Source organism: Bos indicus, chromosome 7 (genome assembly GCF_029378745.1).
Source record: "Bos indicus isolate NIAB-ARS_2022 breed Sahiwal x Tharparkar chromosome 7, NIAB-ARS_B.indTharparkar_mat_pri_1.0, whole genome shotgun sequence".
In the NCBI taxonomy this organism is placed as follows: domain Eukaryota; kingdom Metazoa; phylum Chordata; class Mammalia; order Artiodactyla; family Bovidae; genus Bos; species Bos indicus.
The window spans coordinates 79,855,263-79,879,377 of NC_091766.1; the positions used below are offsets into that span (position 1 = coordinate 79,855,263).

At 42.3% G+C, this 24,115-nt stretch overlaps 1 protein-coding gene across 4 annotated transcripts in view; it reads left to right on the forward strand.

The window, feature by feature from the left end:
- The window catches only part of LOC109561123 (teneurin-2), a 765,441-nt gene that overhangs the window by 522,975 nt on the left and 218,351 nt on the right, over positions 1-24,115 (forward strand). For all 4 annotated transcript variants that reach the window (XM_070793964.1, XM_070793965.1, XM_070793967.1 and 1 more), the window contains one exon: positions 11,803-12,008. In XM_070793964.1, the coding sequence (XP_070650065.1) occupies positions 11,803-12,008 (206 nt within the window). The remainder of the gene's footprint in view (positions 1-11,802; positions 12,009-24,115) is intronic.

Genomic DNA, 24,115 nt, shown 5'->3' on the forward strand with positions numbered 1-24,115 from the left:
TGGCAGATACAACACCCATAGCCTACATAGCAATGCAGCAACTCCCTTCATTTTGGAGGCCAGGCCATTCTACCATTGTTACAGAAGGGTACCTCTTAGTGCATCTAACTGCTGGATGTCAGCTTCTGACTGCCACCTGCACCGTGTTCTGAGTTGCATACTCCCTGTTGTACATAGCACCATCATGCATGCATGTGTGCTAAGTCACTTCAGTCATGTCTGACTCTCTGTGACCCTATGGACTCTAACCTGCCTGGCTCCTCTGTTCAGCCCGCCAGGCTCCTCTGTCCATAGGATTCTCCAGGCAAGAATACTGAAGTGGGTTGCCATACCCTTCTCCAGGAGATTTTTCCCAACCCAGGGATGGAACCATCATCTTTTGTGTCTCCTGCATTGGCAGGTGGGTTCTTCACCACCAGCACCACCGGGGAAGCCCATCATGCCTTGACATAGGCATTAATAATGAGATCCAGTTTCCCTCCCTGCTGCATTTGCCCTGAAATTTCACTGGCATGTTTCTCTTTCAGAGAGACCTGCACACCCAAAGCTTGATCTCTGCTTGATACATGTGTTTTTGTATCTCTTATACTTAGCCCAGGGTCCCAAATGCAGTCAGCATAGTGGTTACATATGTGGGTTGCAGAATCGGTCAGACATGGTTTCTGATCCAAGCTCCAGCCAGCACTTAAGACCTGTGTGACCCTAAGCAAGTCACGTTACTTCTGTGGTCCTCTGGTCTTTAAAAAAAAAAAAAAAAAAAAAAACCATAAAGGAACTGGGAGATTCCATGGTGAGTTGTAACCAATCCGTCAATTTTAGCCGCTATAAGTAATACTAATGAACTGAACTACAAATTAATACAGAAGCATATTCACCTGAACAATTAGATGGATAAATATCTGTTAACACCCTGAGTGGCAGAGAGTTGGCCATTTTTGTCTAAGATTGAGGTTTCAAAAGATGTAAAAGCCACATGTAGTTCCTCATGCTGAAGGATTTTATAAAAATCACTGTTGCTATGTGATGTTCTGAAAACTATCATGGGAGTAGTGGACGCTCGGGATGGAAGTCTATTCCCAAGGATTAGCCAGCCAAGAGCAGCGGGCAGGCTTCCAGGCTGCTGCTGACTTAGACAAGCTGGTGAATCTAATGTCCTTAGGTGGATCTTTTCACCTATCTCTTGGTTAAACAGAACCCCCAGATGGTTGTCCTGCTTCCCAAATAAATGGAAACGAGGTGTAATGACTGAAGCAATATTCTGAATTCCACTTTATTTGCGATAGATAAAAATATGTGAGGCAGAATAATCTGCAAGGCAGATTTATGCGAAGGTGCCTCCAGAGTTCAGTTCAAGTTTGGGAAGTATTAATATGAGGCTTCATTTTCCTGGTATGACTATGAGTCCATTCCCTTTATCACTTGTTTGGGGAATAGTCTCGCTGTATCCATAAATGAATTATGGCAACATTTTCTGAAATTATTAGCTTCTAATGGGGCTACGGATGGCTGTCATTTTGCTCAACATCAGTCTTATTTAACTGGCTGGAATTTTAGGTACATGTGTCTGAAATAGGCAGTCACTTCACATTTCTATGAGCAATCTTCCGTGGAAGTTATAGAAGTAGACTATCCTGTGAAATTGATCATTAGAGTGTTGCCTCTAAAATCCCAGAAATCTCATCTTTAAGCTGGAGGTGAACCAGCCAGAACCAATGTGTCTTAAGCATCTGCTTCATAGGGCAAAATGATCGTCATCTCCACTTTTCACTGGGCAGCTCATAGATAGGAAGAAAAGCTGGCCATGGAAGCTGCAGCTCTGGCAGTCGCAGGCTGGACTCCATGGTGTTTGCCAGGACCCCACCCTCGGTCATTACCAAGAGCCCAAGGATGGTGGTGGACTCTCACAGAATGATTACAGAATGGTGTTAAATTCCCCTGTGCTTGATGCTCTCCATGGGACCCTGATTTCAGGCTGCCTAGATAATGGGAATGACAGACACCCCAACTTTAATGTTGACCAGAGATTACCTAGTGCTGCAGTTGATGCCTGATAGATAGTTGTTGCATGAATACATGAGTGAATGACCCACCTGACATTGCTTGGTACCTTCAAGAATCATTGTTAAATAAATATACAACCGCTTTTCAGTTGTCCACCTAAGCAGCTAGAGTCTCCACCAACACCTGTAGTTTGGGATGAATAGACTTTGCTTTCTCCGACCATACCACTTTAATTTATGCCATAAGTTTCCCCCAGGTCTGCAGACATATTGACAACTCATTGTATATTGATTTCAGCTGCTCTGAAAAGTGCCTGTCTCATTATGGCCCAGTCCCAGCCCTAGGCCCTCTGTCGATGTGGTGCATATATACAATGGGATATTATTCAGCCATAAAAAGGAGTGAAATTGGGTCATTTTCAGAGGTGTGAATGGGTCTAAAGTCTGTCATACAAAGTGAAGCCAGTCAGAAAGAGAAAAACCAATATCATATATTAATGCATAAATGTGGAATCTAGAAAAATGGTACAGATGAACCTATTTGCAGAGCAGAAATGGACATGCAGATACTAAGAATAGGCTTGTGGACACAGCAGGGGAAAGAGAGGGTGGGATGAACTGAGAGAGGAGCATTGACATATATATACAGCCGTGCATAAAATAGCTGGTGGGAAGCTGCTGAATAGCACGGGGAGCTGGGCTCTGTGCTCTGTGATGACCGAGAGGGGTGGAATGGAGCAGGTTGGCGGTGGGCCAGAGGAAGGGGATATATGTATAAATATAACTGATTCACTTCATTGTACAACATTGTAAAGCAACTAGTGTTGTTGTTCAGTCGCTAAGTCATGTATGACTCTTTGTGACCCCATGGACTATAGCATGCCAGGCTTTCCTGTCTGCCATCTCCCAGAGTTTGTTCAAACTCAGGTCCATTGAGTCAGTGATAGCATCCAGCCATCTCATCCTCTGTAGCCCCATAATCCTCTTGCCCTCAATTCTTCCCAGCATCAGGGTCTTTTCCAGTGAGTCAGCTTTTTCATCAGGTGGCCAAAATATTGGAGCTTCAGCATCATTCCTTCCAATGAATACTCAGGGTTGATCTCCTTTAAGATTGACTGGTTGGATCTCCTTGCAGTCCACAGGACTCTCAAGAATCTTCTCTAGCACCACAATTCAAAAACATCAATTCTTCGGTGCTCAGCCTTCCTTATGGTTCCAACCCTCACATCTGTATACAACTACTGGAAACTATACACCAGTTTAAAAAAAAATAGTGCCTACACTATGCAGCTGATATCATAAATTAGACCACTACACATTTATCCTCCAGATCTGTGATAAATATTTACAGATGTTCAAAGGTAGTGCAACAGATAGAAAGATATAGAAGCACCTAAAAGCCAGGTCCTACCTATGTTACTCTGATAAATCCTTAGAAGCAACCCCATTATACAACCCCACATGAGTAGACAGACTTGGAGAAGGGGCAGGATCAGCCCAAAGGCATGCAGCTAGTAGCTGTCAAAGCTGGGATTCAAACCCAGGGCTGACCAGCTCCACACGTAACATTGCCCCCTGATATCTTAGAGCTTCTCAGTACGTGGACACCCATCTTGGAGGTAAAGAAAGTGTTCCTTGCTCAGTAGTGTGCGACTTTGCAATCCCATGGACTGTAGCCTGCCAGGCTCCTCTGTCCATGGGATTCTCTAGGCAAGAACATTGGAGTGGGTTGCCATTTAATTCTCCAGGGGATTTTTCTGACCCAGGGATCAAACCCAAGTGTCCAGCATTGCAGGCAGCGTGTTTACCATCTGAGCCACCGTTTCTCTGGTGGTAAAGCTGGAAATGTAATTATGTTGTTTCCTTGTTGAGTGTCTCTCAGTGGCATCCTCTTAGGGATTAGCCATACTTCTGATCCTGGAACAGCTGGCACGGCTCCAGGAGCCCAGGTTCAGATCCTTGTCTGTGGGACTAGGAGCCTGGTTCGGGCTGCTGGCCCCTTTGACCTCAGAGGCTAGCACAGACTTTCCAGACAGCCGCCCAGGGATTTGACCCTCAGGGATGGAGTCACTAGAATGGTTCCTCACATCGGCAATAGTAGTTTACAAAAACCATCTTTCCTTTTTATCTCTTCAGTGGCAATATTGGTGTATTTTTCCTCCTTTTTATTATTTTTAAAATTACCCAAGTTATGCGCATTCATTTTAAAGACTCTTTTAAGTATGTAGAGTCTTTTTTTTTCCGTTAGTTGTAAAGACTATTGGTGTAACAATTGGCAAATTTGAATAAGATCTATAAATATATGTGTTTAGTTGTATCATTGTTATTTTTCTATTTTTGATAACTGCACTGTGGTTCTGAAAAAGAATGCCCTTGTTTTTAAGAGAAACACATGGAGATATTTAGAGGAGTAACCTGTTTACAACTTAATTCTGAATGTTTCAGTTAAAAAAAAACATTTATATATAGAGAAAGCACGAGTGTATGTAATATTTTTGGAGTCTGGGTGAAGGAGATGCAGGGATCTTTGTACCAACTTTTGAAATTTTTCTATAAATCTGAAATTATTTCGAAATGAAAAATTTGTACTTCCCCCAATGGCTCAGTGGTAAAAGAATATGCCTGCAATGCAGAAGACACTCAGAAGACCTGGGTGTGATCCGTGGGTTGGAAAGAGCCCCTGGAGAAGGAAATGGCACCCCACTCCAGTATTCTTGCCTGGAAAATCCCATGGGCAGAGGGGACTGGCGGGCTGCACTCCATGGGATCACAAAGAGTCGGACATGAGTGAGCAACTAAACAACAACAAAAAATATATATACACACACACACACACACACACACACACACACATATATATATAGGAGAAGGAAATGGCAACCCACTCCAGTATTCTTGCCTGGAGAATCCCAGGGACGGAGGAGCCTGTTGGGTGCTGTCTATGGGGTCGCACAGAGTCGGACATGACTGACGTGACTTAGCAGCAATATATATATATATATATGGAAATATATATATATATGGAAATATATATATATATATATTAAAACTAAGATTGTGGCATCTGGTCCCATCACTTCATGGCAAATAGATGAGGAAACAATGGAAACAGTGACAGACTTTATTTTGGGGGGCTCCAAAGTCACTGCAGATGGTGACTACAGCCATGAAATTAAAAAACGCTTCCTCCTTGAAAGAAAAGTTATGACCAACCTAGAAAGTGAAAGCGAAAGTTGCTCCGTCGTGTCTGACTCTTTGCAACCCCATGAACTCATCATGGAATTCTCCAGGCCAGAATACTAGAGTGGGTAGCCTTTCCCTTCTCCAGGGAATCTTCCCAACCCAGGTCTCCTGTGTTCCAGGCGGATTCTTTACCAGCTGAGCCGTAAGAAAAGCCCAAGAATACTGGAGTGGGTAGCCTATCCCTTTTGCAGGGGATCTTCCCAACCCAGGAATCGAACTGGGTCTCCCACATTGCAGGCAGATTCTTTACCAACTGAGCTATCCAACCTAGACAGCATATTAAAAAGCAGAGACACTACTTTGCCAACAAAGGTCCATCTAGTCAAAGCTATGATTTTTCCAGTAGTCATGTATGGATGTCAGAGTTGGACTATAAAGAAAGCTGAGCATCGAAGAATTGATGCTTTGGAACTGTGGTGTTGAAGACTCTTGAGAGTCCCTTGGACTGCAGGGAGATCCAGCCAGTCCATCCTAAAGGAGATCAGTCTTAAATATTCATTGGAAGGACTGATGCTGAAGCTCAAACTCATATACTTTGGTCACCTGATGCGAAGAACTGATTCATTGGAAAAGACCCTGATGCTGGGAAAGATTGAAGACAGGAGGAGAAGGGGACAACAGAGGATGAGATGGTTGGATGGCATCACCAACTCAGTCGACATGAGTTTGAGTAAGCTCTGGGAGTTGGTGATGGACAGGGAAGCCTGGCATGCTACAGTCCATGGGGTCACAAAGAGTTGGACACGACTGAGCAACTGAACTGATCTGATGGGGAAAAAGTGAAAACCCCTGTTTGCAAAAGCATACTTCAGTTTTGCATCTGGGAAGCTTACTTTGAAAGCAATCACTAGTTTGTTAAAAGGGATGTAACCTTCACTTTCTGATAACCCTTCCCCTGCAGACACCACACATGCGCCTTTGTAGCACAAAACAGGAGACAGCCCTCCTAGCTCACTCTGTAGACCACAGCAGGCTAGGGTGGAATGCATCTTAAGATATTTGGGGGTCATACCACTCTTATGTAAACAAGAACAATGAGACCTGAGAGCTAACCCGCCTAAAACTAGCCACCTTCTTAATAGCAAGGAGGGGAGGTCAACAAAATAATTCCTTTACACCCCTGTTCCTTCCACAAATGGTTCAGAGTCATAAAGCATCAGGATAAGGACTCTCAACTTTGGGTTGTTAATCTAAGAACTTACCCACTAGACTCCAGCTGCCCTGGCTCATTGTTTTGTTTATAAGATTTTATATAAAAGATAAATTAAAAGCTGACTCATGATTTTTCAAAAGAATTCATAAAGAAATTTTGTTTAGATACTTTTGTTTTGTTTAAATAAATCTCCCTGTGGAGATTTGAAAAGAGAGTTTTATTAAAAAAAAAAAAATCAGTTTCCATGCAACCTTTCAAAGTAAATCTTCCTGAAAGCTCTCATTTCACTCAGTATTCATAAGGATTAAGTTAAAATACCCAATCAGATGGGCAGATAAAACTTGATTCAGTTCAACAGGCATTTATAGATTACCCGTGACTTGCCAAGTGCAAGCCGCCGAGAACCCAGAGATGAATTTGCGGCTCTGCCTGACCTCAGAGAGCACAGTGTCTAATAAGGGAGACTTAGGAAGGCCAACCTAGACAGCGCATTAAAAAGCAGAGTTATCACTTTGCCGACAAAGGTCCATCTAGTCAAAGCTGTGGTTTTTCCAGTAGTCATGTATAGACGTGAGAGTTGGACCATAGGAAAGGTTTAGCACTGAAGAATCGGTGTTTTTAAATTGTGGTGCTAAGAGGACTCTTGAGAGACCCTTGGACAACAAAGAGATCAAACCAGCCCACCCTAGAGGAAATCAACCCTGAATATTCATTGGAAGGACTGATGCTGAAGCTGAGGCTACAGTGCTTTGGTCACATCATGTGAAGAGCCAACTCACTAGAAAAGATGCTGATGCTGGGAAAAATTGAAGGCAGAAGGAGAAGGGGGTGATGGAGGATGAGATGGTTGGGTAGCATCACCAACTCAATGGACATGAGTTTGGGCAAGGTAGTGCTCAAGATAGCTCCAGGAGATAGTGAAGGACAGGGAAGCCTGGCAAGCTGCAGTCCCTGGGGTCACAAAGAGTTGGACACAGCTTAGAGACTGAATGACAACTAGGAAGGCGAACAAAATCAACATAGTCCCTAATAACAGTGCTGCAGTAGAGCTAAGTGTAAATGCTACGGAGACAGAGAAAGAACCTGTTTATCTGGTGGGAGGCGGGGGGTAAAGGACAAAAGAGCTTCAGTGTGAAGGTAAAGCTGACAGGATCTTTATTTCAGTGTTAACTCAAGAAAGCAGGTTTTTCAATAATCTAATCAGAAAGATAACCACACTGGCTCCTGGAATGTCCCACCAAAAGTCAGTAATGGAAACAGAGCCTGACTCCCAATTTTAAACTTGTTCCCATCATTCTCTTAAGAGAGAGTTAGACTCTCCCTTCTCTCTTGATGGATAGATGAATAGGTAGGTAGATAGATATGTGCATAATATATAAATATATACGTGCATGTCACATATATACACGTTGTTTCCTTTTGGAACTTCTGTACTCTGAAAAGAAAGACAGATGCTTTCCCTTATAGTTCCATTATAGTTTTTCATTCTTTTATTTAATTAATGTAACTAGCATTTGGAATGATGCTAAAGCTGAAACTCCAGTACTTTGGCCACCCCATGCGAAGAGTTGACTCATTGGAAAAGACTCTGAGGCTGGGAGGGATTGGGGGCAAGAGGAGAAGGGGACGACAGAGGATGAGATGGCTGGATGGCATCACTGACTCGATGGACGTGAGTCTGAGTGAACTCTGGGAGTTGGTGATGGACAGGGAGGCCTGGCGTGCTGCGATTCATGGGGTTGCAAAGAGTCGGACACGACTGAGCGACTGATCTGATCTGAGCATTTATTTTATTATTAGTCTGCTCAGCACCTACTTTGTGTACTTTGATTTGTTACTCTCACCCTATGAGATAGTTACTATTATCATTCCCATCTTAACAAAAAGACAGTGAAGGCCCAGAGAGGTTAAGCAGATTGGTGGAGGTCACACAGCAAGCAAGAACCAGAGCCAGGATTTGAACCCAGTTCTGTCTGACTGCAAAACCTTTAGCACCAGGTACACTGCCTCCTTTAGTGGATAGGGCATGGGGAGCGAGCATCTAGAACCCGGGGGGCAGTGTGACTACTGAGAAAGCAGCCTGTCACCCTGGCGGGAGCAGCTGTTGCTGACATCAGTGTCCTGAAGTCAGGGTCTCATGAAAGAAGGGGGACCTCACTGCTTTCAGCCCTGAACCAAACCCCTGAGGCTCCTTGCAGGAATTTCTCCCTCACAGCCACTCTTTGGAAACCAGCTCCCTTTGCCATCTCTGGCATCCTTACTTGGTTTGATATTATCAAAATCTGTTTAAGTTTCAGCATCAGATTAGCAGGCTCGTGGGTGCCTATTTCCAGCTTCCTTTTCATATCCTGTCATTAACCCAGCAACCCCTGAAAGCCCAACAGACATGAGGGAAAGTTCATTTTATTAAGTGTAAAGATGAATAACTTCTTTAAAATGCTTTCATTTTTAATGCGTTTCTTTAACTTGTTGCAAACTATGAATGATTGCTGGGCTTACATGTGGTCTTTATAAGAGGTTTGTAAACTGTTCTTCCCCAAAGGTTTTTTGTTTTTTTTTTTTTTCCTGTATTACTTCCTTACTGCATCCTTTTTATTGTATCCCTTCTTCCAAAAGGTCTTAACTGGGGAGAACGGAAGCCCATCAAAAGCAGCATTTTTAAGTACAAATGTATTTCTAATTTATATTCATCAGAGCTTCTGATCAAGTGGTGATAAAAAGTGATTCCCCCTGGGTATGTCATTACGTCAGCAAAATAAACACCCCTCTGTTGAGTCTTGGTGGTGGTGGTAGTTTGGTTGCTAAATCATGTCCAACTCCTGCGACCCCGTGGACAGAGGACCTGACAGGCTACATACAGTCCATGGGGTTTTCCAGCAAGAATACTGGAGTGAGTTGCCATTTCCTTCTCCACTATTGAGTCTTAGATAGTTTTTATTTAGTGCTTGTTTCTTGCCAAAAAGTCCTCTAAGAGCATAGATTAAGTCATTAAATTCTTTTAACAACCCTATGAAATAAATAATAATAATGTCCCAATTGTGCAGGTGAGGGAACTGAGGCCCAGAGAAGGATGCCCCTAGCAAGTGGCAAAGCTGGGATTTGGGCCAAGGCGGTCTCAGTCCAGAGTCTCTGCTCTTACATGTGATACAGGGACCCTCCAACTCCACAGTCTCTGAGGCCACATGAAAATGTTTGGGGAATGCATCATCGAGTCCCCATCTAAAGAGCTGACCACAGGACTCACTAGTTTCTTTTCTTCCTAACAGTGTTTTGTGATGGAAGCTTCCCAACTTCCTGTGGAAGCCCATTCCCTATTCTAAAGGTCAAGAGTGTCCTCTTAAGGGCCAAACCAAGGTGTCTCCTACTTGATTTGAAGCCCCTGTTTACTTTGTATTTGTCCCGCTATTGAACTATTACAAAGGGGAAAAAAAATAACTTTACACCCTCAAGTCACTCTGCGGTTTCTCTTTTATAATTTAGATATAGAAAACCTTCAGGATCCAAGAATGTCACCTCTCCATTTTCCAGATGGCGAAGCTGTCATTTATGAGTCATTTACGAGTCTTGTCTTGACTGCAGTGGCCAGATAGTAACAGAGCGGGGTGGCTAAGTCACTAACCCTTCAGGCCAGTCTTCTGCAACTGCATGATCCCTCCTGACCATCCAAACCTTTGGCAATGGATTGCGGCCAAGTACAGATGAATATATTCAGAGGAGTCCATGCATTACAGAATGCAGGAGGGAGCCTGCTTCCCCTGCTTTGCCTTTCAGGCTAAAGTTTTCAGATCCACAAGGCCACCAAAGTGATCAATCAAAAAATGAAAAGACCCTCAAAACCCAAAATGTCTTCAATTCTTTCTGTATTTGATTTCAGCTGGTTTAGAAGATCTTAAGAAGATAGTGTGCTTTTATATTTCAAGTTTAGAATCCATTTGAAGGAATCACAAATGGCCTATCTGAAACCAGCTTCCAACAAGGTTTTATTCCCATTTTAGAGAGGAGATTAATGAGGCTCTGGGAAATTAATTAACTTGCTCTTCTTAGGCAACTACTAGTAACTCCCAGCTTTTTCTTAATTCTATATTTGTAAAGCAAACCACCCTCTGAAGTGCGGGTGACCCTGGCTGGTTCATTGTTATTAAGAAATCCTCTTTTAAAGTGGGATTTTCTGGAACTCCTATTACTAAAGTTCTGAAGGATGCTGAGTATGTGCAACCAATGGTTTCTATGTAGGTGATTTCAGATAATGCAACAGAGATGTACCAGTGTCAACATGTGAGGGGTGTGGTTTCCACATGATTCTTAAGTCCCTCCCTCGAGCAGGGAAGAAGTGAAGAAGTGAACTCACTCAGTCATGTCTGACTCTTTGTGACACCATGGACTGTAGCCTACCAGCCTCCTCCATCCATGGAATTTTCCAGGCAAGCATACTGAAGTGGGTTGCCATTTCCTTCTCCAGGGGATCTTCCTGACCCAGGGATCGAACCCAGGTCTCCCACACTGCAGGCAGACACTTTACCTTCTGAGCCACCAGGGAAGCCGCTAACAGCAGTATTGGGTCAGCCTGAGGGCAAGCCAGCATTTTCTGTTCAGTTATTTTATTTACTTTGGACTGATTTTTATTCACCGATGTCTCTTTTTTTTTTCTTTTTTAATTTATGAGAATGTCAGAGTATATTGGACTTGTTTGTGGCTGGAAAGAATAATTAAAGGCTGCACGAATTACATTTCATGCCAAATTAACATCACTCTCCGCTCTCCTGCTGATGATTTAACATCCCAGTCACATTTGGGGTGCTGGAAGCTTTACATGTACTTGTCAGACTGTAACTCTTAGGATAGTTGATCAGTAACGAGCAGTCACAGAAGTTCAGGAAGCATTGTGCCAATGTTTCGGATGCCCTGGGGTACGTGTTTCTGTGTTTCTTATTTAAAACCGAGATGGTTTGTTTTGGTTTTCGTCTGCCCTGTTCTTTGTTGTCGTGCGCAGGCTTTCTGTGGTCATCTTGAGCAGGGGCTACTCTCTGTTTGTGGTGCTCGGGCTTTACATCGTGGTGGCTTCTCTCGCTGCAGAAAACAGGTTCAGGGGCTGCAGGCTTCAGTGGTTGCAGCACGTGGGCTCAGTAGTTGTGGCTCACAGGCTCAGGGCTCCACAGTGAGCGGGATCCTCCTGGACCAGGGATCAAATCCGTATCCCTTGCATTGGCAGGCAGATTCTTAACCACCAGGTGACCAGGGAAGTCCCCAAAATCTAAATGTTTTAAGCTGTGACCTGAAGAGAAACTTGCCATGAATTTCATCTTTATATATATATATATTTAAATCCTAGCATGTAATCATTTGGAAATGTAGAGCCAAATAATGGGTACGCATGTCACCGACTTGATGTCAATTCCTATTTTCCAGTGCCCTGGTCCTTGAAGAACAGCAGCATAGACAGTGGTGAAGCAGAAGTTGGTCGGCGCGTGACCCAAGAAGTCCCACCAGGTGTGTTTTGGAGATCGCAGATTCACATCAGTCAACCACAGTTCTTAAAGTTCAACATCTCCCTTGGGAAGGATGCTCTCTTTGGTGTTTACATAAGAAGAGGACTTCCACCGTCTCATGCCCAGGTAGGACCATGCTTGATACAGCCATGAGTTTAAAAAATACCACTGAGCACCCACTGAGGCAGCTATAACGAAAGGACGGACAATAACAAGTATTGGTGGAGATGTGGAAAAATTGGAACCCTCATACATGATTTGTGGGAATGTAAAATATAGAGCCACTGTGGAAGGAATTCAATAGTCCTTCAAAAAGTTAAAGAATTACAGTATGACCTAGTAATTCCATTACTAGATATATTCCTACAGAGAACTAAAACTTTCTCATTTAAAAATATACATAAATGTTCATAGCAGCATTTATTCATAATAGCTCATAAGTGGAAACAATCCAAATGTCTATCAATCGGTGAATGGAGAAACAAAATGTAATCTCTCCATACCATGGGGTATGATTAAAACATAAAAGGGGATGAAATTTTTTTAAATAAGAATGAAATATTCTTACATGGATGAATCTTGAAAATATTTTGTTAAGTGAAAGAAGCCAGATACAAAAGGTTACACAGCATATTTGTTGTTCAGTTGTTCAGTCGTGTCTGACTCTTTGCTACCCCATGGACTATAGGACTTCAGGCTTCCCTGTCTGCTATCTCCCAGAGTCTGCCCAAACTCATGTCCATTGAGTCAGTGATACCATCCAACCATCTCATCTTCTGTCATCCCCTTTTCCTCCTGCCCTCAATCGTAGCCAGCATCAGGGTCTTTTCCAATGATCTGGCTCTTTGCATCACGTGGGCAAAGTATTGGAGCTTCAGCATCAGTCCTTCCGATGAGTATTCAGAGTTGATTTCCTTTAGAATTGACTGGCTTGATCTCCTTGCAGTCAAAGGGACTCTCAAGAGTATTCTTTAGCGCTGCAGTTCGAAGGCATCAATTTTTCGGTGCTCAGCCTTCTTTATGGTCCAACTCTCACATCCGTACATGAATACTGGAAAAACCATAGCTTTAACTCGATGGACTTTTGTAGGCAAAGTGATGTCTGTGTTTTTTAATATATTGTCTAGGTTTGTCATAGCTTTTCTTCCAAGGAGCAACCGTCTTTTAATTTCATGGCTGCAGTCACCATCTGCAGTGATTTTGGAGCCCAAGAAAATAAAGTCTGTCGTTGTTTTCATTGTTTCCCCATCTATTTGCCATGAGGTGATGGGACCGGATGCCATGATCTTCGTTTTTTGAATGTTGAGTTTTAGGCTAGCGTTTTCACTCTCCTCTTTCACCTTCATCAAGAGGCTCTTTTAGTTCCTCTTCACTTTCTGCCACTAGGGTGGTGTCATCTCCATATCTGAGGTTATTGATATTTCTCCCCGCAATCTTGATTCCAGCTTGTGCTTCATCCAGCCCAGTACATATGAGGTACTCTGCATATAAATTAAATAAGCAGGGTGGCAATATACAGCCTTGACGTACTCCTTTCACAGTTTTGAACCAGCCCGTTGTTCCATGTCCGGTTCTACCTGTTACTTCTTGACCTGCATACAAGTTTCTCAGGAGGCAAGTAAGGTGGTCTGTTCTTGCCACCTCTTTAAGAATTTTCTACACTTTGTCGTGATCCACACAGTCATTGACTATGAGTCAATGAAGCAGAAGTAGATGTTTTTCTGGAATTCTCCTACTTTTTCTGTGATCCAACAGATGTTGGCAGTTTGATCTCTGGTTCTTCTGCCTTTTCTAAATCCAGCTTGTACATCTGGAAGTTCTTGGTTTACATACTATTGAAGCCTAGTTTGAAGGATTTTGAGCCCTATCTTGCTAGCATGTGAAATGAGCACAGTTGTGCAGTATTTAAATATTCTCTGGCACTGTCCTTTAAGATTGAAATGGAAACTAACCTTTTCTAGTCCTCAGGCCACTGCTGAGTTTTCCAAACTTGCTCAGTAGAGTACAGCACTTTCACAGCTTCATCTTTTAGGATTTGAAATAGCTCAGCTGAAATTCCATCACCTCCACTAGCTTTGTTCATAGTGATGCTTCCTAAAGCCCACTAGACTTCACACTCCAGGTGAGTGACCACACCATTGTGGTTATCTGAATCATTAAGAGCTTTTTTGTACAGTTCTGTGTATTCTTGCTACCTCTTAATATATTCTGCTGTTAGGTCGATACCATTTCTGTCCTTTATTGTGCCCATCTTTGCATGAAATTTTCCCTTGGTTTCTCTAATTTTCTTAAAGAGATCTCTAGTCTTTCTCATTCTATTATTTTCCTTATTTCTTTGCACTGTTCACTTAACAAGTCTTTCTTATCACTTCTTGCTCTTCTTGGAACTCTGCATTTAAATGGGTATATCTTTCCTTTTCTCTTTCACTTCTCTTCTTTTCTCAGCTATTTGTTAAGCCTCCCCAGACTATAATTTTGCATACTTGCATTTCTCTTTCTTGGGGATGGTTTTGATCACCACCATATGACTCTATTTATGTTGTCTGGAAAATCTATAGAAACAAAAGGAGAAGGAAATGGCAACCCACTCCAGTACTCTTGCCTGGAAAACCCCATGGACGGAGGAGCCTGGTTGGCTACAGTCCATGGGGGTCACGACAGAAAGGAGATTAGTGATTGCCAAGGGTGAGGGAGGAGGGAATTGGGACTGACTGCTAATAGCACTGGGGACCCACTCTAGTAGTCTTGCCTGGAAAATCCCATGGACGGAGGAGCCCGGTAGGCTGCAGTCCATGGGGTCGCTAAGAGTCAGACATGACTGAGCGACTTCACTTTCACTTTTCACTTTCATGCATTGGAGAAGGAAATGGCAACCCACTCCAGTGTTCTTGCCTGGAGAATCCCAGGGACGGGAGCCTCGTGGGGCTGCTGTCTATGGGGTCACACAAAGTCAGACACAACTGAAGCGACTTAGCAGACTTAGCAGCTAATAGCTATGGGCTGTCTTTTCTGGGTTATGTAAGTGCTCTGAAATTAGATAGCAGTGATAGTTGTACAACACAGTGAATATACTAAAAATTGCCAAACTGTAAATGGTGAAATTTATGTTATGGAAACTATTTCTCAAAAAAAAGAAAAAAAAATTGGTTACTTCCCTACCTGATGTAATTAGCTTATCCCGACTAGACCTTTACTAATCGTTGGGTACTTTTTGTTCAGGGATTTGGGTTATTTGTTAAAGCATCCCTAGGAGACAGCCCACTGTGTTTGACAGGAGTGATGTAACTTTAACCAAAATTCAGCAAACACTTTTCTATGGCTTCCCTGTTCTTGTTGTACTGAGTTCCTTGGGAAGTGGCTTGACACTGCAAAAGTGAGATTATTCCCTGCATTAGAAATGAAGAGATTGGATTATATTATGGATTTCATTATTTTTCTTCTCATCCCTCCTGGTAGAGATTTTCTTAAGTATCCCACTTGGGATACATTAACCCTCATCTAGTTTGGTTTGCTTTTCCAGTAAGATTTGTGTATCCTAAGGAAACCCAAGTAGTGTTTCCTGCCTCACTTGCTTTCAAATCCAGAAAGTATATAAAGAAGTCCATTAGGAAAATACACCAGTGGAGGGAAAAACACTCTTAACCACCCTTTATATCCAGTCAAAGCTAGCTTTTTAAAACATGTGTTGGAGAGGTATTCATCCAGAAAATTCAGTGGAAGAATGTAAAGCTTTAAACCCATTGGCAAATGCAAAGCGGGCCACCATCTCTTTGTCTTCAGCTTATAGCAGACATTGCTAATCGACGACTGCACTTTTTCCTCACGAAACTCCGTGCACAGATGCCCCAAGAGAGCCCTCGAGGCAGCCACCACCAATTGACCAGTGTTGGCTCACAAGATGAAATTTATTTGCAGTCCCATCTTTACAGCCTGAAATAATCGATATAAGGGACTAAAAGGACTTTCTTTTCTGAGCATGGAGGGCTGTGTAGGTTTTTAACACCGTATACGGCCCGTGCTATGGGGACCAATATGTAAAGTGGTAATCAATAAGTCCTCCACCATCCGTCGATCCAGAAAAACATCTATTGGTCTAGGTGCTGATTATCCAGAGTTGAGTTAGCATAGCCCCTAAGAGAAAGAAATGGAAACCCACTCCAGTGTTCTTGCCTGGAGAACCCTGTGGATGGAGGAGCCTGTCGGGCTGCTGTCCATAGGGTCGCACAGAGTCGAACACGACTGAATCGACTTAGCATGCAGCATGCATGCAACCAAGCAAAACTCCTAATACAAAAATCACACCTGTCCTTCAGAGAGATTCCCTTAAGAGAAAGAGAGGAATTCAGCTAAGAGGAGTCCCCAAGGCATTTCTGTAACTTCCTGCCAGGAGCAGGGAGCCGGTCTGGGAAGTTATGCAAAGTGTTAGAGGGTCTCCCTGACCTTCAGACGCCACCGTTTCTACAGTAGCATAATGAAAGATTGACAGCAGTGAAATCTGCTTGTTGGCATTATTCAAGTAAGTAGGAACTTGCCTCTGGGCACAGCTGAGCATAACTTTCCTCTTAGCCCTTTGGACACCAGGAGATTTACTGGCGGGGGAAAATGTCCCCTTTTGACCTTGTTCTGAAGCACTGCTGTCCCCCTCCGCTTGCATGCTCTGAGCAGTCAGAATCATGGAAAAGCCAGCGATCATGGCAAGTCAAGTCGGTAACTCTCTGAAACTGACTGATAGTGGACAGCAGGCAGGAACATGATCTACCTGGGTTCCCCGCTGTTCTGACATTCAGGACTCAGACCCTCCATGACAGTGTCTCTCCTTTTGTGGCTGCACCACGCTGTCCATCTCCTGCCAAGCCGGTGATTGTTCTAGTGATCGTTCTCTCAAAATAGCTCCACTCCAGGGACAGCCCCATCCCATTTCTCGAGAAGAGAAATGAATAGGTCTGGGCTGATGTGCACCGAGGGTTGCAGTCCAGCTGCCAGTCTGGGAGTTGAGCTTGACTTGGAGGGTCAGGTAAGCGAGCCGCGGTGCAGATGCTTGGAAATGCACGAGACAGCTACAATGCAGGGGCGCTTCTTTAAAAAAAAAAAGAAAGAAAGAGGGGGGAAACCGATTCCCCACGCATCTTCACATTCATTCGCTGTTATTACGAGCACTCATGTCCATTTGACGAGTTACATTTCCTGGAGGAGACGGAGCTTAGCCCCACGCAGGGATAGGCAACTAACTCACATCTCAAACCATTATAGAATTTCTCATTTCTATTGGCATATTCTATCAAGGAACATAAGTTCTATGGGGATTGGCAGACTAGCCAAGGTGACTCATTTGAGCTGAAAAGAGAGAAAGAGAAAGAAGTGGGGAGGGGGAGGAATGTGAAAGTCTCTCGGCTGCATTGCACGAAACGGCTCTGCTTAAATTTTATTGAGGATCGCGCTCTGACCAAGTGCCTACAAGGTTTAGTATCCTTGTCCAAGGATATTAAATACAGAGGAGAATCCTTTCTTACCTGTTTAAATTTCCCAAAGAATCAGAGTCTGTCCCAGCTGACTTTTTGAAAGTGGCTTTCTACAGAAATGCAGAGGCAGCGTGGCATAGAGGAGAAAGTACTGGAATTAGCAAGAAAGCTGAGGATGAAGACCCTGCTGTGTATTAACCAGGTGTCCCCAGACATGCACGTTAATCTCTCTGAGCCTCAGTTTCCTTGTCTACCTGGTGCTGTTGTTACATCTCCCAATGTTACTGTAGTTACACCTCCCCCCACAAAGGTAAGATGAGAAAACACTTTGTAAATAGAAATGCAATATAAAAATATGGTACACAAGTATCTCATCGTACTTAGAAATCCTGCGTGTCCCTAGCCAATACTGTCTATCAATAAGTAATTGTGTAAATATAGGTTTTTAAAGTAAAATTAATTGGCTCATTTTTTTCTTCTTATCAAAGGACAAATTGTTTTCATTACAAAAAAATTTCTACAGCACAGAAGAACAAAAGGAAAGTAAAAACACCCATAATTGGAAGCAGTCCCCTTTTGCTAAATATTTATACAGAGTTTTTGCTATAATAAAGCAAATCAGTTGCAGTTAAAAAAAAAAAAAAAAAACTCAGAATTTGAATGGTTTAAAACCACAGAGGCTATCTGTTGTTTATATCAGTGGCTCTCGACCTGGGCCAATTCTGCCCACTGCCCCCGCCCCCGCCCAGAGACATTTTGCAGTGTCTGGAGATATTTTTGGTTTTGCTCTAAGAAGAGGTTACTCCAGCAGGTAGTGGCAGCTAGAGATGCTGCTAAACACACACAGGAGAACCCTCCACAACAACCAGCTCCAAAGGGCAAAAGTGCTGAGGTGGGAAACCCTACTTCACGTGTTCATTTCAGGTAACATTGGACTTTACTCAGTATCAGTCTCACTCAAGGACAGGGAACTGTGGAGCTTCCACTGTCAGGAACATGACTAGTACTCTATTGCAAAGGAAAGAGAAGATGGGTGAATTATGCACTAATCCCTAAAGTCTTCTGCTTGCAAGCGTCACATATCATTTAAGCCCTTCACCTATGGACCAAAAGCAAGTCAGATCCTAACTTCTGTGGAGCAGGAATTACAGTCCTCTGGTGTTCCTGGGTGGCGGGGCACCAGATATCCCAATGAAAGGCCCTTAAGACTTACAGTAAAACTTTGGGAGACCGGTCCTCAAGGTTAGTCTTTGTGTGCACCCTTAATTCTTTTCCTGAAAGCAACTCTTAAGGATTTTATATGAATTGCCAAATTGTCCTTCTGAAAGCTTATACCAGTTACCCTCCATGCCCCTAGAGAAGGAAATGGCAACCCACCCCAGTATTCTTGCCTGGAAAATCCCAAGGACAGAAGAACCTGGTGGGCTACAGTATGTGGGGTTGCAAAGAGTTGGACACAACTGAACAACTAAATGCACACACACACACACACGCACACACATGCACACACTATACTCTCCTACCACCAGCGGCAGTGTGTGTTCGTTCTATTTACTTTAACTCCTGTATAAACTGAATGTTATCATTGTTTAATTTGTCCATTTGAAAGATAGGTATTATATTGTCTTTTAAATGCAGCATTTTCATACCCTGAATTTCATTTTTTTTTTAAATACCTAGGCACAAAGAGAAAAAAAAAAAAAAAAGGAGTCAGTCGAAGCCACTCTCAACCTACCAGCTCAAGTTCTTATGGGGCTAGTGTGTGTAAGGTAGCCTAGTCCATCTTGCCAAGTATTTGAAATCCTACCAACCGTGTCGGGTTTGCTTGACCCCAGTTTTAGAAAGGAAGCCGATGAGACTTAAAAGTCGTCATCATCATCTGACCTGGCAGCAGTACTGGGAATCAAAGGAGATCTCAGAAGCTATTGATGCAAGTGAGACTCTTGGGTTGTTAAGGCAGGGAGCAGGTTTGCTTGACAGTTCATCACTGATTGCTACCAATATGTCAAGCCAAGTAAAAATCCTGCATGAGAACAAGTCAGTAATCGGCAAATTAGGTACATGATAACCGGAGTCAACAAGATGCAGTTATTGCTGGGGAGCCCTGCTGGGACTTCACCTTCTTCACAATCCTATTTAGCAAATCTCAAAAATGCCTATTTCATCACTCAGACTGATGGAGCCATGAGTCCAGTCACTTCCAGTGGCAACTTGAAAGTGTGGGGTGGACTTCCAGCTCCAGGTATAAGGGTTTATTAGAAGGAAGTCGTGAGGATTAAATGATGCTAAGATAAAAGCAGACGCTGTCAGCCCCAGCGCTTTACCCTAAGATGTGTCTGTGGGGTGGGAAGCAAAACTATCCACACATTTATTGAACAATAGAAAGGAACTATTTAAGAGACCACATATTGCCCCATGATCATACCAAATAAGTGCAAATACGGCAGATTAAGCATGTACAGACCAAGAGCAAATGAGCTGAGCAAACATTCCTGTTTGTCCTCATCAGCAGAATTCTCCTAAATGACATTTTTTAAAGGCAAATTTATAGATGGTGATGAGTGGTGTTAGCTTTTTCCCAGCTCAGTTTATCCTTCTCCAGTTCAGAGCCTTATTTGAAAATAAATTCTCTCTGTCCTGTCCTCTTGTCTCTTGTCCAAGCAAGTCAGCTGTACATAGTTTCATTAGAGATGTAACTAACCGCATCCCTGGGTCCCTGGAATGCCCGCGTGTTCTGAGCAGCCTGCTTCTGTTGCTGTGCTCCTGTCCAGTGCCCATTGCTCAGTCACATGAGCTCTCCCTGGACCTCACTCATCCTGCAGAACTGTGTTCGGTGATCTTATGGGGACCCCTCCCCATACCAGGTTTGGCTGTCAGCTTGCATAATCACCACATTGCATTGTTTTTTAATTGAAGGATAATTGCTTTACAAAATCATGTTGGTTTCTGCCAAACATCAACATGAATCAGCCATAGGTATATATATATCCCCTCCCTCTTGAACCTCCCTCCCATCCCCCCCCCCATCCCACCCCTCTGGGTTGTTACAGAGCCCCAGTTTGAGTTCCTTGGGTCACACAGCAAATTCCCATTGGCTATCTATTTTACATATGGTAATGTAGGTTTCCATATTACTCTCTCCATAAATCCCACCCTCTCCTTCCTCCTTCTACCCTGTGTCCATAAGTCTGTTCTCTATGTCTGTGTCTCATTGCTGCCCCACAAATAATTTCATCAGTACCATCTTTGTAGAGTCCATATATATGTGTTAGTATATGATATTTGTTTTTGTCTTTCTGACTTACTTCACTCTGTATAATAGGCTCTAGGTTCATTCACCTCATTAGAACTGATTCAAATGTGCTCCTTTTCATGGCTGAGTAGTATTCCATTGTAAATGTACCATAGCTTCTTTATCATTCTTCTGTTGAAGGACGTCTAGGTTGCTTCCATGTTCTAGCTATTGTAAATAGTGCTGCAATGAACATTGGAATACATTTGTCTTTTTCAATCTTGGTTTCCTCAGGGTATATGCCTAGTAGTGGGCATTTTAATTCCATTTTAGGAAGGGACATATTTTTACAGACATGTTTTACAGACCCTTCCTCTCCAAAAGAACTTGAGGTATAGAGAAAAAGTTTGTGAAACCAAGAGAACCTTGGTTTCTTCTGTATTGTACTAAAAGTGCTTTTGGAAAGGTCTTTCTCAGGAGACCCCTTCCGATTATCTAATAAAACTGTCCTACAGGAATGGAAACTGCCATTTAAATCAATGAGTATCCTCCTGGGCAGTCACCAGTCAGGAGAAATCTCAGGAGATTCTTGAGTTTTACAAAGGACCTGGTTTTGAGGAAGGTGTATGAGGAGGGCACATTGAATATTTTTCCAAAAAGGCATTGATTTGAGTACATGGAACTCAGGGAGAAAGACAGAAACAGAGAAAGCAGAAATGAGTAAGAGGGGGTGGTACCAAGACACGTATTTTGACTGAGCAAAATCTCAGAGGTACTGTAATTCAAGAGTTTCAAGTTTTCTAGGCAATGGTCTTTATCTTAAAGTGGAATCTTATTAGAACTCCATATATAAAACAGGTTGTGACAGTTTTATTAGCATAAGTATGGTTTATAATTCAAATCCATATTTATTATTGTAATGTTTTAATCTGTGTGCATATGTTTCTTATATGTGTTTCTTATATGTGTTTTAATCTCTGTATACCTGTTTGTATGTGTAACTATATATATATATTGTACATAGAGATAGAAACACCAACAGAGAAACTAAATTCATAAGGTTGGTCACCTGTAGGAATAGGTGAGGAAAAAAGGACTGAGAATTAGATTTAAAGAGTATTTTTTTATCCATAATAAAACGTTAAAGGTAAGGCGAACCCTTCCCCATGTGCGAGGCACACACGCATGCGTGTACCCACACAATGGCTGAAAGTAAATGTGACAGTGTTAACGTCCATTCCAGGGGTTGAAATATGGGCAGTCTCTCAGCGTGTTCTTTATCCTTTTCTTAATTTTAGCAATCTCTGTCTCTTTAGGAAAAGTGGGTCTGTGACAAACTTGAGTCTATTTTGAGTAAAACAAGCATTAAGAGGTTATAGATGATGACTCTAATCTTGTATCACTCTCAGGATTCAACTTATTTATGTACTTTGTTTTGTTTGCACAGTTTTGAGAAAAATCACAGTGAATGTATATAAGTAGTTGCAAAGAGCAACTGTATTTTTCCATCATTTCCCTTACAGGCTCTGGATAGTCTTCAATTAAATTGATCCATTGAAAGAAGAGCAATAGAAAATAATCATTTCAAGGTTAAATAATGTAAAATATCTAACTATTCACATCTCTTGCCTCAGATACAGAAAGGTTGTACCCCAAACTTAAGTTGTGAAACTATTTAAAAAAAAAAACCAACACTGTTTGGAACATGCGACATGTTCTTTTTTTAAATTGAAATATAATTGGTATACAGTTTTATGTAAGTTACAAGTGTATGATATAGTGATTCACAATTTTTAAAGATTGTACTGTATTGCTAGGTATTATAAAATATTGGCTGTATTCCTCACGTTTTACAGTATATCCTTGTCGCTTATTTTCTATGTAATAGATAGCACCTCTTAGTCTTCTGCTCCTGTATTTCCCATCCTCCCTCCGCTCTCCCCACTGGTGACTACCAGTTTGTTCTCTCATCTATGACTCTGCTGCTTTTTTGTTACATTCACGAGTTTGTTATGGTTTTTAGATTCCACATACAAGTGATATCATGCAGTATTTGTCTTTCTTTGTCTGACTTATTTCATTTCACATAATGCCCTCTATGTCCATCTGTGTTGCTGCAAATGGCAAAATTTCCTTCTTTTTATGGCTGAGTAGTATTCCATTGTGTGTATATGTATGTATATATCTATCAAAGTATACACACACACATACACACACACACACATATATACATGCGCACCATATATTGATCCATTCATCTCTTGATGGACACTTAGGTTGCTTCTGTATCTTGGCTGTTAGAAATAGTGTGGCTATTTCTAACATAGGGGTGCTGCTACATGTTGACTTGAAATTGCATTCCTGGTTTAACATCCTGACATTAACTTGCGTCTCTGCTCCGCCTGGCATTTGGTTGAACAGGATCTCCAGTGGAGTTCCTTATACAACTTTTTCTGAGCAGACACACATCAGGTGGCTTCAAAGAAAGCCCAGTGCAGATCTTGAAGTTTCTTGATGAAGGACAGAGTAACAGAAGGTCAAATCTGTGTTCAGAGATATTCAGAAAAGCTTTATTCCAAACTCTTCACAAGAATTAATTGACTTGAGAAATGTTCATTGAAGCCCCTCTCAGTACAGATGTCTGTAGGGAAGCCAAAGTTGTTAGAAGGAAAAAATAACTTAATTATCTGATCTCTTTTAAAAATGTTCCCCACTCAGAGATTCCCCCCTGCCATTTAACATGCATTATAATGATAGCATTATTTGAGGGCTACAGTGTTTCATATAAATTATTTTATCTTCACAACAAACCTATTATTGAGGCACTATTAGGAGCAGCCCCATTTTACAGAGGAAAGAACTGAGGCAGAGTTTAGGGTCTCAAAGCTGGTGTGTACTGGACACAGCAGACAGGCACCCCCTTTCCCTCCTGCCAGAGAAAATTAATGCTGCTGGCCGTCATTTCCAGGGGCATCCTGCAGTACAATGTCAATGAATTCGTTGACAGAGTAAAATTACAACTCAAGCCCAAGACAAGAATCTCATTAAATCAGAGGAAGTGATGTTGGAGATCTGCTTCTGAGTGCCGGGGGACTTGGTCAACGTGAATCCGGCCAAGGTAGCACAGTTAACTACCGTGGCAGAGAGAAGTAACAAGGAAAGTGACATGATCGGCACTTCCAAGAAGGCGGTTGTAATAACGTGAAGAGGGGTCCTTTAAGATTTGATGAAGACACCCAATATGTTTGCATTTGTTTGTGTGGTGCCAGTCAGGCTACAGTGAAGCTGCATTGTTCTCAGATAGTTTATCAATTTTGAGATGCTCACGATGCTCATCTTTTGACATCTCTGAAAACAGGGTGCATTTTGCACTCAGTATAGCAGAGAGACAATGAAATGTTGGTTGTCACATGTTTGTGTATACAGGAAAGCTCAGTGTTCATTCTAATAATTAGAGTGTAGTGGCAAACATAACCTGAACATTCCTAAATATGAGATAAAAATACTTTCATAGTTGCAGTTTTACTGTTCAAGGTAAATTC